The sequence below is a fragment of the Aulonocara sp. 'chitande type north' Nkhata Bay genome, linkage group LG12 (assembly GCF_057382095.1).
Source record: "Aulonocara sp. 'chitande type north' Nkhata Bay isolate Kocher_YH1m ecotype deep benthic linkage group LG12, A_spYH_male_GT1.1, whole genome shotgun sequence".
NCBI classification, from domain to species: Eukaryota; Metazoa; Chordata; class Actinopteri; order Cichliformes; family Cichlidae; genus Aulonocara; species Aulonocara sp. 'chitande type north' Nkhata Bay.
Window position 1 is genome coordinate 14,072,126 of NC_141355.1, and position 12,652 is coordinate 14,084,777.

At 40.9% G+C, this 12,652-nt stretch overlaps 1 protein-coding gene across 1 annotated transcript in view; it reads right to left on the reverse strand.

Moving 5' to 3' along the window:
* LOC147317053 (transmembrane protein 132C) overlaps positions 1–5,563 on the reverse strand; it is a 167,539-nt gene extending 161,976 nt beyond the window's left edge. The window contains exon 1 of the mRNA XM_086313656.1: positions 4,746–5,563. Within this exon, the coding sequence (XP_086169782.1) occupies positions 4,746–4,872 (127 nt within the window). The 5' untranslated portion in view covers positions 4,873–5,563. The remainder of the gene's footprint in view (positions 1–4,745) is intronic.
* Between the last annotated feature and the right edge of the window lie 7,089 nt (positions 5,564–12,652).

Here is a 12,652-nt window from a genome sequence, read left to right on the forward strand (position 1 = left end):
GTGTTCAGAGATGCTCTTCTGTATGCCCTGCTTCTAATGAGTGGCTGTTTGAGTTCCTGTGCCTCACTATCTGCTCGAAGCAGTCTGGCTATTCCCCTCTGACCTCAGGCATCAAGAAGGCATTTTCACCCAGAGAAATGCTAGACGTTTTCTCTTTTCAAGACCATTTTCTATAAACCCCTAGACACGGTTGTATAGGAAAATCCCTGTAGATCAGTGTTAGATTTGTATTGTTGATTGTCATTTATGCTTAGAAATATTTACTTATATATGCTTAGAGTTTTGTAATTAGTTGTAGATTGGTAGAGGTTTTGATCCTTGATAGTCTGCAAACTTTGTGTGTATTAGACAGCACTTTGGGAGCATGAGAGGTCATACCGTGTCTTATTATTTTATGGTAGGATTAACGTAGTTGCGTCTGTTCTAGTCTAAGTGCTCTTTGTTTAGATGAACTGCAGGACTTCCTCACCGTGTTATCTAGGATGAACCATCTAGGGTGAGGGGGAGGCTACCCTCTTCCTGACCAAGGATGTTTGACCCTTTGATCAGCAGTCCCCACACACACACACACACACACACACACACACACACACACACACACACACACACACACACACAGGCAAGGTACTCTTTGTTTGTATGTAGACGTCGTATGTTAATGAACCTATGCATATTCATGTAACCTCAATAAAAGGACAGTGTATGGGAGAACGGACGAGACCAACTGGAGTCAAGCGGTTGTCCGGTTCTCTCCCGTGCACGAGTAACATGAAGAAGTTTGCCTATTTGTGTCTTGCTTAGCAGTGTAATTATATTGTCTTAACGTTCCAGCGAATAGGTTTATGCTACAAACCTATCAATCAGCAGTTTCTGAAATACTCAGACTAACCACTTAAATTACTTTTCTTCCCCGATTCCGATGCTCAGTTTGAACTTCAGCAGGTCCTCTTTCGCATATCTACATGCCTTAACGCACTGAGTTGCTTTCATATGATTAGCCGATTAAGGTGAATAGGTGTACTTAATGAATTGGTCGTAATCCCTTTGATTGTTATGTCTAGAGGATGGATTACAGCCGCATTCTGTAAACAAATGCATGACAATACATCCGAGTGGAGGAATCCTGATGAATTTGATGACCCTCTGGATTTAGTAGTATACAAGAACGCCTTTAGCAAGAGGACAAAGTTTATACTTTTCCAGCCAAATATCTCAACATCCACATTGATATACTGGTGCAAAATGACAACCAGGAATTCACACATGTTGTTGTTGTCACTGCGAACTATCAAAGGGTCAGCGAGGTCATGTGCATGTCAACGAGCTCAATCCTAAATTAGTTACCGATGCAGCTTTAGCCCGTCAATAATGACAAATTCTTTTATTGACAATAAAAATAAGTGCAACAGTTTGTAGTTTCCCCTCGTTTTCACCACTCTTAGTGTCGAGCACACGGTCTCACCGTGACCTTAGCCAACAGAGACACTATTCACCGATGAAAGAAAACAAACACAGCATCAGCATGTTCATCGCACATTCACATCCCCTCTTTTTAAAAGCTTTTACACAGGTTTCCACCATTCGCCTCCCCAAATTATGAAAATTGATTGAATGCGAGATCACAGCAGTTACAAAGAGCCAATTAAGCAGGGCAGATGTGCTTTGTGGAAATATTACAGGACATTAGTCTGATGTTTTTGAACTTGCAGGGGCAAAAACCCTCTTTTGACTCAGTGATTGGAAAGCTGCATGCCTCCCACACGCACTTTAAGTATAATGAGCGTAAAAGAACAGTACGAGGGATTTAGATGACAGTCCACCTACTCAGCGCGCTTCAAAAAATGGTCATTAAGCAAACAAAGGTGCAGATTTTGACACACAAACGTATGGCATAAATCACTCGCGAGTGTTGGAACTGAAAACCACGGGGAGTTTAAACACAGCTCATGTCAAACTACTACTGTGATTTTCTTTTCCTTTCTCCTTCCATGAAGGGAAACCACGGAAACCACCCAAGCCACGGCAAATTGGATTTGAGAGAAGGGGGGGGGGGGGGTGACGGCTCTTTTTATCAGTGTCCTCTGTTGTAAAATTCAAGCGACTTTGTGCACCACAGCAAGAGCGATGCACAGATAGCCTTGATGAAGAATAAATACAAAAAATTAGAAATTAAAAAAGCCACTACTGTTCCTTTCATTTCTTTCTGATCTCTAAACCAACACCACAACTGATGAATGGCAGCAAAAAAAGAAAAAGAAATGACATTAGGGGGTTTATCCAGCGCATGGCCACTTAAGACATACTCATTTACTTCAATATGCTTTGGTTACAAATATAATTAAAAAGCTGTCAAAGATCTAAAACAAAAATCTTTTCAGTGCAGTGGAATTGAAGCTGACATGAAAATATCCACCCGACTGTTGATGAAATCAATCCTTTTGCTTGAGTGGACAATGTGTTCAATTCCACGTCAAAACTCCAGCTGAATTTCAATCAGACAGTGTTGAGCCTAACGAAATGAGACACAGACACATGAAAGGATCCAGACAAACACATGCCACTCACAATTTAGCAGCACAGCTTAAAGACAAACATAATCAGTCCATCAATCAAGCCGCGAATGCTAAAAATTGTTCTCCATAAAGACTGTATTTCACCTCTCTGGCTCATTTTTTTTTTCTTGACCGAGGACATGAATTGCAGGGTTTACAGGACTGCCAGGGGCAAAAGAAGTAGAGCTGGATGTGTGCCACAGCACTGGGGCGAGGAACCACAGCAGTGGATGTTTCTGAAGACAATCACAGATAAAACCTCTCCACTGAGAGAGGGTTTAAGAATCTCGGCTGGGTAAGTAAATGTTCTGAAATAAAATTTCTACAGAACGACTTCAATCGTCTTGATGGAGATGCCGAGGCATGAGGACAGACACATGGCAGCAACAAGAGACAGCATGGGCTGTGTGCTTAGTGCTTAAAGATGTAGACCAAAGGCTATCCTTGCTTGATCTCCTTTGGATCTTGTTAAGCTCAAGGATAAAACTAAAGGAGGGAAGATTGAAAATTCTTCTCAGGAATCCCACTGAGGTGTCCCACTGGAACGCACCTGGTGGCTTCAATTAAAGGACGGGACACTTGTTTTGTATGTTTTTTATTAACAAAACATACAAAAAATGTTAAGTCTCCATCCTTTTATCATAATAACATTTTATTCTGCAGATTTGCTTTGAATATTCTAGGGCCAGGAAACTCAACACCCTGATATAATTTGCAGTTGTTGAAACAAAGGGTTTTTATCACAGTCACACTAGAACACCAGGTTTCCATCCCTAATCGTGGCTTATTATGCTGCGCAGACATTTTTCTAGCACGGATCTGATCCTCTCATTTCCTGGAGTGTGTTATCAATTTTCATCACTATTCACAGTAAGAAGCTGTGTCCTGCAGGTTTATGACACACAATCCTCAATTAGGATCACACTGTGTAAGGCCTTAGCACATGGCAAATATTATTACAGTATACTTCAAGCCAGTGAGCCAGCACTGGAAAGAGAGGTGCTGTTACATAAGAATAATCCTCATGAGCTCCAAGATGTATCACCGAGGCGCACATGCACAATGGACCTCTAAGATGCAATTTTGGAAAGATTGTTTCTGGAAACTATGACCTTTAATTCTGCAGGAAACCAGCGCAAGTGTTTCTTAGACCATAACAGATACACTGCCGGCTGCAGATTCTATGTAATTACAATAAGATTGTGATTCTAGGTCTTACTGCAGTGAACAAGGATTGCATATTCATTCACTGAAAAATGTGTTGTTGTTTCTTTCATTTGCACAAGAAAAAAGGGAGGAAAAAAAGTTTTGCTTTTAATTAAAGACATGCCGTGAAAAACTCTTCTTTTGGGTATGCTGGAAAGCTGCTAGAGCCAGGCATCATCTGGAGAAAAAGTCCCATTGGAGGACCGGTTAAAATTTCCAGATTGCATTTTAGTTTAAACCCTTTTCCCACAAGACAGAAGGGATTCATTAGCCAGACCACCAGCTGCCTTCAGATCTATATATCCTGGCCGCCAGGCAGTCAAAAAGGAAGTTGCTGTTCTCCTCCCAGTGGCACTAATTGACTGATGCAATGTGGAAAATGACATTTAAATCATCTTTTTCTCCCCCCACCAAGAATCCATATAAAACGCAGAAATTCCTACTAAAAACATATTAAGTGACACCTCAAAGAGATTGGGACTGATGTTGTGAAGCTATATGAAGAGCTCTCATCAATGCAACTCTCCTAAGTTTTCCCATGAAATAAATATGGGCTTGGAGATGAATTTTATGTAATAACTTAAGTCAAGAGTCGATACAACCCCAGTGCTTCTGTTGCACAAGATAATCCTTGTCATGTTGAAATATTGATGAGATAAGTGTTATTTAAAGCCAGAGCTGCTCTGGGTTCATCGTACAGGTGCAGAGCCACTGCAGCGAGGTCTTCGGAATCCATAATATATGACTGAACACATCTGAACTGAATTCTTGTTGGGGAATGTAAGCGTACACGCAGATGAGACAAGCAGGATGTTCGCTACCCTGCATCACCGTGTATCTCACGCGGTCCCCTGTGTGACAAAAATCACGCTACTTGGCTCCAGTTCGTATTAAACTTACTTGAAATCTTTGTTTAACAAAAGCCTGGCTCCTCAGTCGGCACAGTGGGCGTAAAGACACATAGGCTAAAAGGTTTAAAATGCTTACCTCCCAAAAGTAACACCACCGACTGAAGCGCAAGGATGTGCAACATGTTTCTCTGAGCCGTTAAAAAACACGAATTCCCCCAAAAATTAGTGCGCAAGCCGATGCGTGTTAGTTCAAAGAAGAGCATCCTACGTGCAGTGTGGTTTCTAAAAATGAAGAATGAAAACACGTCTTTTCATGCTGCAATCGTTAGTTTCCAAACGCTGAACAATCATAGTTCGAGTGAGCAGTTTTGAAAGTCTGATCTACTTGTTTTTGTCAGGAAAATTCAAGAACTGAAGAGAAAGAACTTCAGCTTTGCTTCGGTCTCTCCAGCATTTTTCTTTTTAGAAGAGATAACGCTTAGATTACTGGCGAAAGACCAGTTATGACACATTTTCACAACGATTTTGTGTTTGTTTTATAGCGGGGGTTTTTTTATCCCAAGAAGCGCAGAAATCCTCTGTCCTCAGACGGTCAGTTTTTCCAGCTCCCTTCTTTCTGCATCACCGGGCTCCTGAAGCTGGCTGTAGTGCGTAAAGTCCGATACTTTCCGTCCATCCTCGTGTTAAGGCGAATTATCTAAAAGTAGAAAAGTTCAAGTCCCGGCATAGATCAGCGTACATCCACACCCAGACAGCTTTTCGTGAAGTCCTGAGCCAGAGGAGAGCGCGCAAGAGGTCCGTATTCAGCGTTCAGCTTCCACTTCTAATGACACTTTGGCACCAGGTGATTCATATATTCAGCGAAAGTCCGGATTCAAGTCATCGTTCTTCTATGTTTATGCAGACAGACTGCAGTTTGTGGAGCTTACGCATTGTCACCCCGTCCAATGCGCGTCGAGGGGACCAGAAGGAAAGACATAACAGACACAGAGCAGGGGCGTTTGGCGCTCCAGGAACATCATATCATTGATGCCGGGAGTAAACATATTTTAATTCATCACTTTTGACCAGCTGAGTTTGCATTAAAGCATCTTCCTAAAACAACAACACCGAAAAAAACTAATATGTTCACCCTGTCAGTTTTAAATCAAAATCAGACAGTTGCACGTGTGTTAAATAACCAACACGTCTGGTGACGTCGCTGCCCTTTGCGTGCAAAAACAATGATTTTAAAAGTTGTCATCGGACATTTCGAATTTATTGGATGATTGCGCCACTTGTCAGGCACCAGCGACCCTGTGCGGCACGAAGAGTGAACTGAAAAACTTGCGCCGCTCGTGTTTGATAACGCAAACCTTTAACGCTTCGGGTAATTAATATTAAAATACAATTACGAAAAAAAGAAATGACAGTGGGTATAGAAAAGTAAAAAGCACCAGTCTGATGACATCATTCGCGGTATGGTGTCTGCATCCTGAGAGAGATGCACTCAATCACCGCAGTAGGCTCAGATATGGCTGCAGTGCTCACCGAGTTTCTCGCTCCTTTGTTGTATTTTCACACAATTTCCAGTGAGCCATCTCCATTCATTTATTCATTCAATTTTCCATACTTATTCCCATTCAGGGCCACGAGGAACATATATTCAGCTCCACCACAAATGGCCCTTTTCTGCAGAGCCATCTAATATAATAAAGATTAGAAATTTATATATATATATATATATATTTATTTATTTCCCTGCAAGCAGTCCAGCAAACAAGCATGTGTTGACATATCAGTTCCAATGCAATTTGACTTAGCAGTATACAGTGCTGGTGTTATTTGACATTGCTTTTGTTCCACTTCCATTGATGGGAACATAATTGCGGCTGCCAGTGAATTCATTATAATTGCAACCCAGAAAATGAACTAAAATATGGATTATTACTGTAATCTGGTAATTGATTAAACCATGAACCCCACAGCAGTTTTTTCCCCTCCCTCTCTAAGCAGATTAGACGGTGTTGTGAAGGAAAGATAAAGAAAAATCCATGAAGACTAAATAGAGATGTATGAGATGACTCACCAACAGTGCAGTCATTCGTTTCCACAAGATGCGTTTCATCACTGTCCCTGCCTGTAAGTGCTGTGATCGCTGTAAAGTAATACCTATATCACTGATTTTCATTTTGAGTGTGGGAAAAGTGTAGTTGTGGCATTTTTTTAAGAAACAAAGAGAAGCAACACTTATTATTCAGTCAACTCTAACATTACTCGGATGCAGTTTATTTTAAAGTTTATGACATTGTATCTCAGCTCCACTTATTTCAGGTTAACTACTAAGTTGAGGTCTACAGTGCAAGGTCTAAATGCACAAGAAATCATTCTCAAAGAAAACTACAATACTTTCATTCACACACAGCATATAGCTATTGTAGTCCTGGTTATTCTGGTTTGGTGCTGTGAGTGTTCTGTGCAGGTACCAGAGAGTTTGAAACATCTTTCAGCACTAAATCATTGTTAAAGCTTTTGTGTTAAGTCGCCCGTTCTGGTTCACTTCAAATTCCATTTTTGCTTATGGAACTAAGACTTTACTTCCTTCTTAATGCGTGCAATTTGATGCTGGAAAAAAATTCACTCTGGTACAGCTGCAAAAAGCATTAGAGGTACAGGGAACAAAAGTGTTGATGTAGAACAGTCACTTCCCTAGCTGTAGCTGTAATGGTGGGCTGGAAAAGCACTCACACAAATGCTGGTAGCTGTCCAAAAGTAACCCCCTTCTAGGACCTGACACTCACTTAAATCCCTTGAAGACCACGATATACTGAGGTCTGTTCGACGGCTGGAAATCACAGGGTGCACCAGACAGACCCCGAGTGGCTTCGGTTACATCGTATATAGCTGTGCAAGTCATTAAATAAGCAGAGCCCCTGTCGGTTCTGCACATGGTAAGTCCATTTCCTGAGCTAAAATGACCAAAACATTGACTGCTGTGAAAGCTCACATACTATCCATCTCTTTCCAAAGGTCGATAAGGCACTTTTGATTTGGAAAACCGGAGTTTTCAAAAGAGGCAGCGCTATTGCAGGCATTGTTTAAAGAGATGTCTAAGAGGGAAAAATACGAGCGATTTTGTCTTGACAGATGTGCCGTTTAGACCTCTCTGAGGACAGGTCTTAAGACTTTGATGTCTGCAAAAAGGTCTCAACCCTTTGATGTCTTGAAAAAGATCTGTAAGCTTTCATAACTTGGAAATAGACCCAAGATTGAAATGCCAGACACGTTTAGATACAACAAACTATATTTCCACTTTCAGTTACCTGTCAACGCATTTGACTTTGGAATGTTAAGCAGTTTTGTTTCCTGTAATGGCACGGCTTTTCTGCCAAGAAGAAGGGGAAAAATACTTGCGGCTATATAATATACAGCACTGTGCAAACATTTTATATTCTAATCCATCACGCAATACAATTCAAGTCTCACTATAAGATTCATTCTGCAGCATGACGGCCCAAAAATACCACCAGATTCATAAACAATCATCGTTGTGAGGCAAGAAGCAGAAGGAAAAGCCTATTACAGATTGCATGACCTCCATGACGTCATGAAGTCAGTCTGGAATCACCCAAAAAAAGAAGCAAATTAAACAGCTCAAAATCCACAGAAGAACTGCAGAAAAGTACCATAAACCTTTACCTAGAACTGCTTTAAAGGCAAATGGTTGCCTTCAGTTTTTTTCTATCCGCAGCACTTCTTTTTAACTTAATTGACACATAAAACTAATTATAGTAGACTCATTTTGCTTTCAGTGCTTAAAACTTTTCCAGACTGTACCAAACAGAGAAGTTGAAGCAGACTGTATCCTTTTCTTCTTTTCTTTTTTTGACATTGTCACCCTGCGACCTGCAGCCGGTCCCCTGAGATATGGACTATTCTGTCCTCTGCATTATCCATAATGAATTGTCCGTTGTGTCTTCTTTTTGGGTGGTATCCTTCATTCATGACCTTAACCTGCCTCAGCAGCTTGTCCTCTAGTCATTTGGTCGACAGAAGGCCCAAATTCATCACCACCTTTCATTCTCATTCTCTGGCCTATCTGATCTATGATAGCATTTATAATAACTGCTGCAGAATGCCCCGTCACCCTCTGTGCCTTGCCCACTCGTGGCCTGCACAGATTACCACCAGCCATTCAGAGACCATTAAAACTGTATTTACTTATCAGCCTCTCTGGGGCTGTCACTCTGTTTTCAAGACTGATGCCCAAAGAGTGACCTTCAGTCCTGAACAGGTCACTAGCCTCATTTGTCCTTTATTTGCTGCCTAAACTCTCCTGAAAGCAATGTTTGTGCCTCACAATAACACAAATCAAGAATTCAGTAACTGGAAATAGAACAAAGAAGACAAAACCTTATGCTTCCTATATTCATTTTTTTTATAGTAGTTTTACACTTGTACTCTTAGGCAATAGACATATTTGCTTTCTAATGAAGCATTATTGATCCCACTCTCATATGTGCATGCTCTACCGGCTTGCTGATTGCAAAGAATGGGAAAAAATGGATATACAGCAAGCATGGTCGTGTCTTCAGAAATCTACCTGCAATTAGCTTCAAAGCTCGCTGACTAATGTTGAATGTTGAACGTGTAAAAACTAAAAAACTACAGGGGTTATGTGCCACACTGGTTCCTGGAAAGTAGTTTAAGTCTGGGTGACCGGCTGTCAAAAATGTCACAGCATTTATTTTAATTATTTCTATGAATGCATGATTTGATTTGGGGGGCCAGAACTTTACTGTTTTGGCTCAGTGCATCTCATTTTGGGGTTTTTTTCCCCATTGAAAACCTTGAATTCACAAAAAAATATTAATATATATATATTCCAGAGACTGAACAGAAGTCTGTCTAACCTCTCACTTCATTTAAAGCCTCAGTAAATAGTTATCCAAGCACTTTACTGTCTCAATCATTAGTTTAAAGTTTTATTTAATATAACGCAGTATTCTTTTTGTAAAGGCCAATTGGTATTAAAAAAACACAACAAAACAGGAAAACAGGCTATGCTCTGTCCTACCAAGTCATCATATAGGAGTTCAGTGTGCTGGGTTTATCCTTTACAAATGCATAGGAGCAGGTTTGTGCAAGCTGCCATGTTTCCCGTTATTTTGAATACAGCAGCCAAAATGAGCATCGTCATTCCACCTAATTGCGTTTCTTCCTAATTGCCAAGAAACCAGCAGCATATGTACTATGCCTTATAAGTAACTTTTAATTTAATAATCACAATTAGCTCTTTCAAACAATATGTGAATATCTGACATTTCTGTGTTTTTCAGCATTTCTTTCTTATTGTCATTCTCCTTCTCCATGACTGCTTCCTCATTTCCACCTTATCCTCTTCCTCCTGAACTGAAGTCAAGACCTTAACACATGAAAACTTGCATAAACATGTGTATTTATATCTGATACTGTTGCAACTGTCAGAAAATTAGACATCCAACCCTCCCGTCTCTGCAGCTGACAATGAGCCAGCTAAACAACAACAGCTGGTTATAAGCTAACACTGTGCCAGCTAATATTAGGCTCAAGTGTCCTAAAAATCACACTTTCCTTCCAATAAACAGTTTGATTACATTCTGAGAGCATACACTCACTACAGATGAATGAGCTGTTTGTCCTACAGCAACCACCGTAGGAAGGATTATGCACTTGAATTTTGTAATTCATTATTATCGGGTTGTCCTAAAAGCTCCCCAAAAAGCCTTCATTCAATCTAAAATGCTGCAGTGAGAGTACTGACAGGAACTAGAAAGAGAGATCATATTTCCCCCATTTTGGCATTCTTCACTGTCTCACTGTTAAACCCAGAATCGAATTTAAAATCTTTCTCCTCAGATATAAGGTCTTGAAAAACCACGCTCAGTCTTATCTTAAAGAACTCATAGTAGCATGTCACCCAGACTGAGCACATCACTCTCAGACCGCTGGCTTACCTTTGGTTTGTAGAGTATTTAAAACTAAATACTCTGTGGAACCAGCTTCCTGTTTGGATCTGGGAGGCAGACACCCTCTCTACTTTTAAGATTAGGCTTGAAATTTTCCTTTTTGATAAAGCTTATAGTCTGGCTGGATCAGGTGTCCCTGAATCGTCCCTTGAGTTTTTCTGCTGCAGGTCTAGGCTGCTGGGGTCTTCCAGTGATGCACTGAGTGTTTCTTCTTCACTTACTTTTGTCACTCACTATGCGTTTATATACGAGTCTGTATTTAATATTTTCTTGTTTTTAATGTCTGGCTCTGCTCCACAGCATCTTTTGTCCTGTCTTCCTCCCCTCACCTCCAACAGGTCACAACAGATGGCCAACCCCTCAGTGAGCCTAGTTCTGCTGGTGGTTTCATCCTGTTAAAAGGACTTTTTCAAGTGCCAAGTGTTCGCTGATAGGGAGGCATTTGATTATTGGGGTTTTCTCTGTATTATTGCAAGGCCTTTACTTTACAGTAAAGGCTGCCGTTGCGATTTGGTGCTATAAAAATTACACTAAATTGAATTAAATTGAATCTGGGTAAGAATACAGAATTCATCTGACTGCAAGTTCCAATTTAGTGACATCTAGTGGTGATATTTTACACACTGTACCTTTAAATGAAGTGTTGCCGTTATCGCCACCAGCTTTGAAGTTTTTAAATGTCATGCTGTAACACCTAAAAGACAAAAGTTACAGTTCTTTTGAACTGTAGTGACCACCATCGTTAATACCTCAGTGAATTACACTGTTTGCTTCAAGGTACATTGGCCCGAGCTAAGCAGTTCCTATTGTTGCTGTTGGGTTAGCTGCAAATGTGCCATTATATTTGACTGACAGCTGAGCAATCACGATAGCATAAATGAGACAAGGTGAACTCTTCTCATTCTTCTTAACACACAGTCATTTCTTATCAGCCAGAATGTGTCATGGTCTACTTTGGGTGCGCTTAACTTCCTCTGACCTTTAAAAGGGCTGATTATTTCCACCCACAATCTTCACTCAGCAATACGCTGCCAGCACAAAAGGATATTAGGCCCAGACCTGCTGGTCTGATAATTCCAGCTCTCACGGTAGCACTGAGGGAACCAAACCCACAATGCTTTGCCACTCTATTATCATTTCACTGCCTTCATCGTCACCTTCACCTCTGGTATTCTCTCACCTTTCAACTCAGAGCGTGCAACTTTTTCTGGAGGAATTCTGTGCGCGCTCGGTTTTATTACATCTTAAAAGTACTTTGCATCCATGCTAATTAACTTTTCCTTTATGTATCACCCTCTGGGGAAAAATTACAATGCCTGGCGTAGCCCAGAATGCTGTAGCTGTGTAAATCTCCTCCGTGTTGGGAGACTCCCCTGCCTACAGCTCCCCTGACAGCACTATTTGATGAAAAGAGAGTGTACCTAAAAGGGAACCAACAGGTCTAAATGTTTAATAGATTCTTATTCTACTCTCGGTAATCTCGTAATCACGGGTTCAAGGGGGGTCACATCTATCACCCGGGGAACAAATAAAAGTCTTATTGTGTCCCGCTTCCTTTCACCTCAAGAGGAAATGTGAACCAGATAAATGATGGCCTTGTTTCAAGAGAGGCTCAATCTGCTGCCAATGATTTGTGGCCAACAAAGTAATTTCGATACCGTTCTTTGTTTTGATAGATGAGGCCAAAATTTAATATAGAGCCAATTTACTCGTATAGGAATGGAACTGCAGTTATCTCCCCTCTTTTCTTCCTCCCGGTTTGCCTCACGCCCTCCAATCCAGCTCAAAATTAGACGTCAAGAAAAGGACAAACAGCACAAAGGATGATATTTTTGACAAAGCTTTGCTCTTAACTACGACCATTACTCTTCAGTACCTGGAATCCCACCGAGGCGTTTCATCACACACGGGACCGTGGGCGCTTAAATGACTGTATCACTGTGAATGAGTGTTTTGCAAATTCATTTTTTCTCCTACGGCGTTCTTGTGAAAGTGGCTTAGAGCTGTTCTCCTAAAGCTATTTCAAGTGTCATGCGTTGATACCCGCGGGGACCTG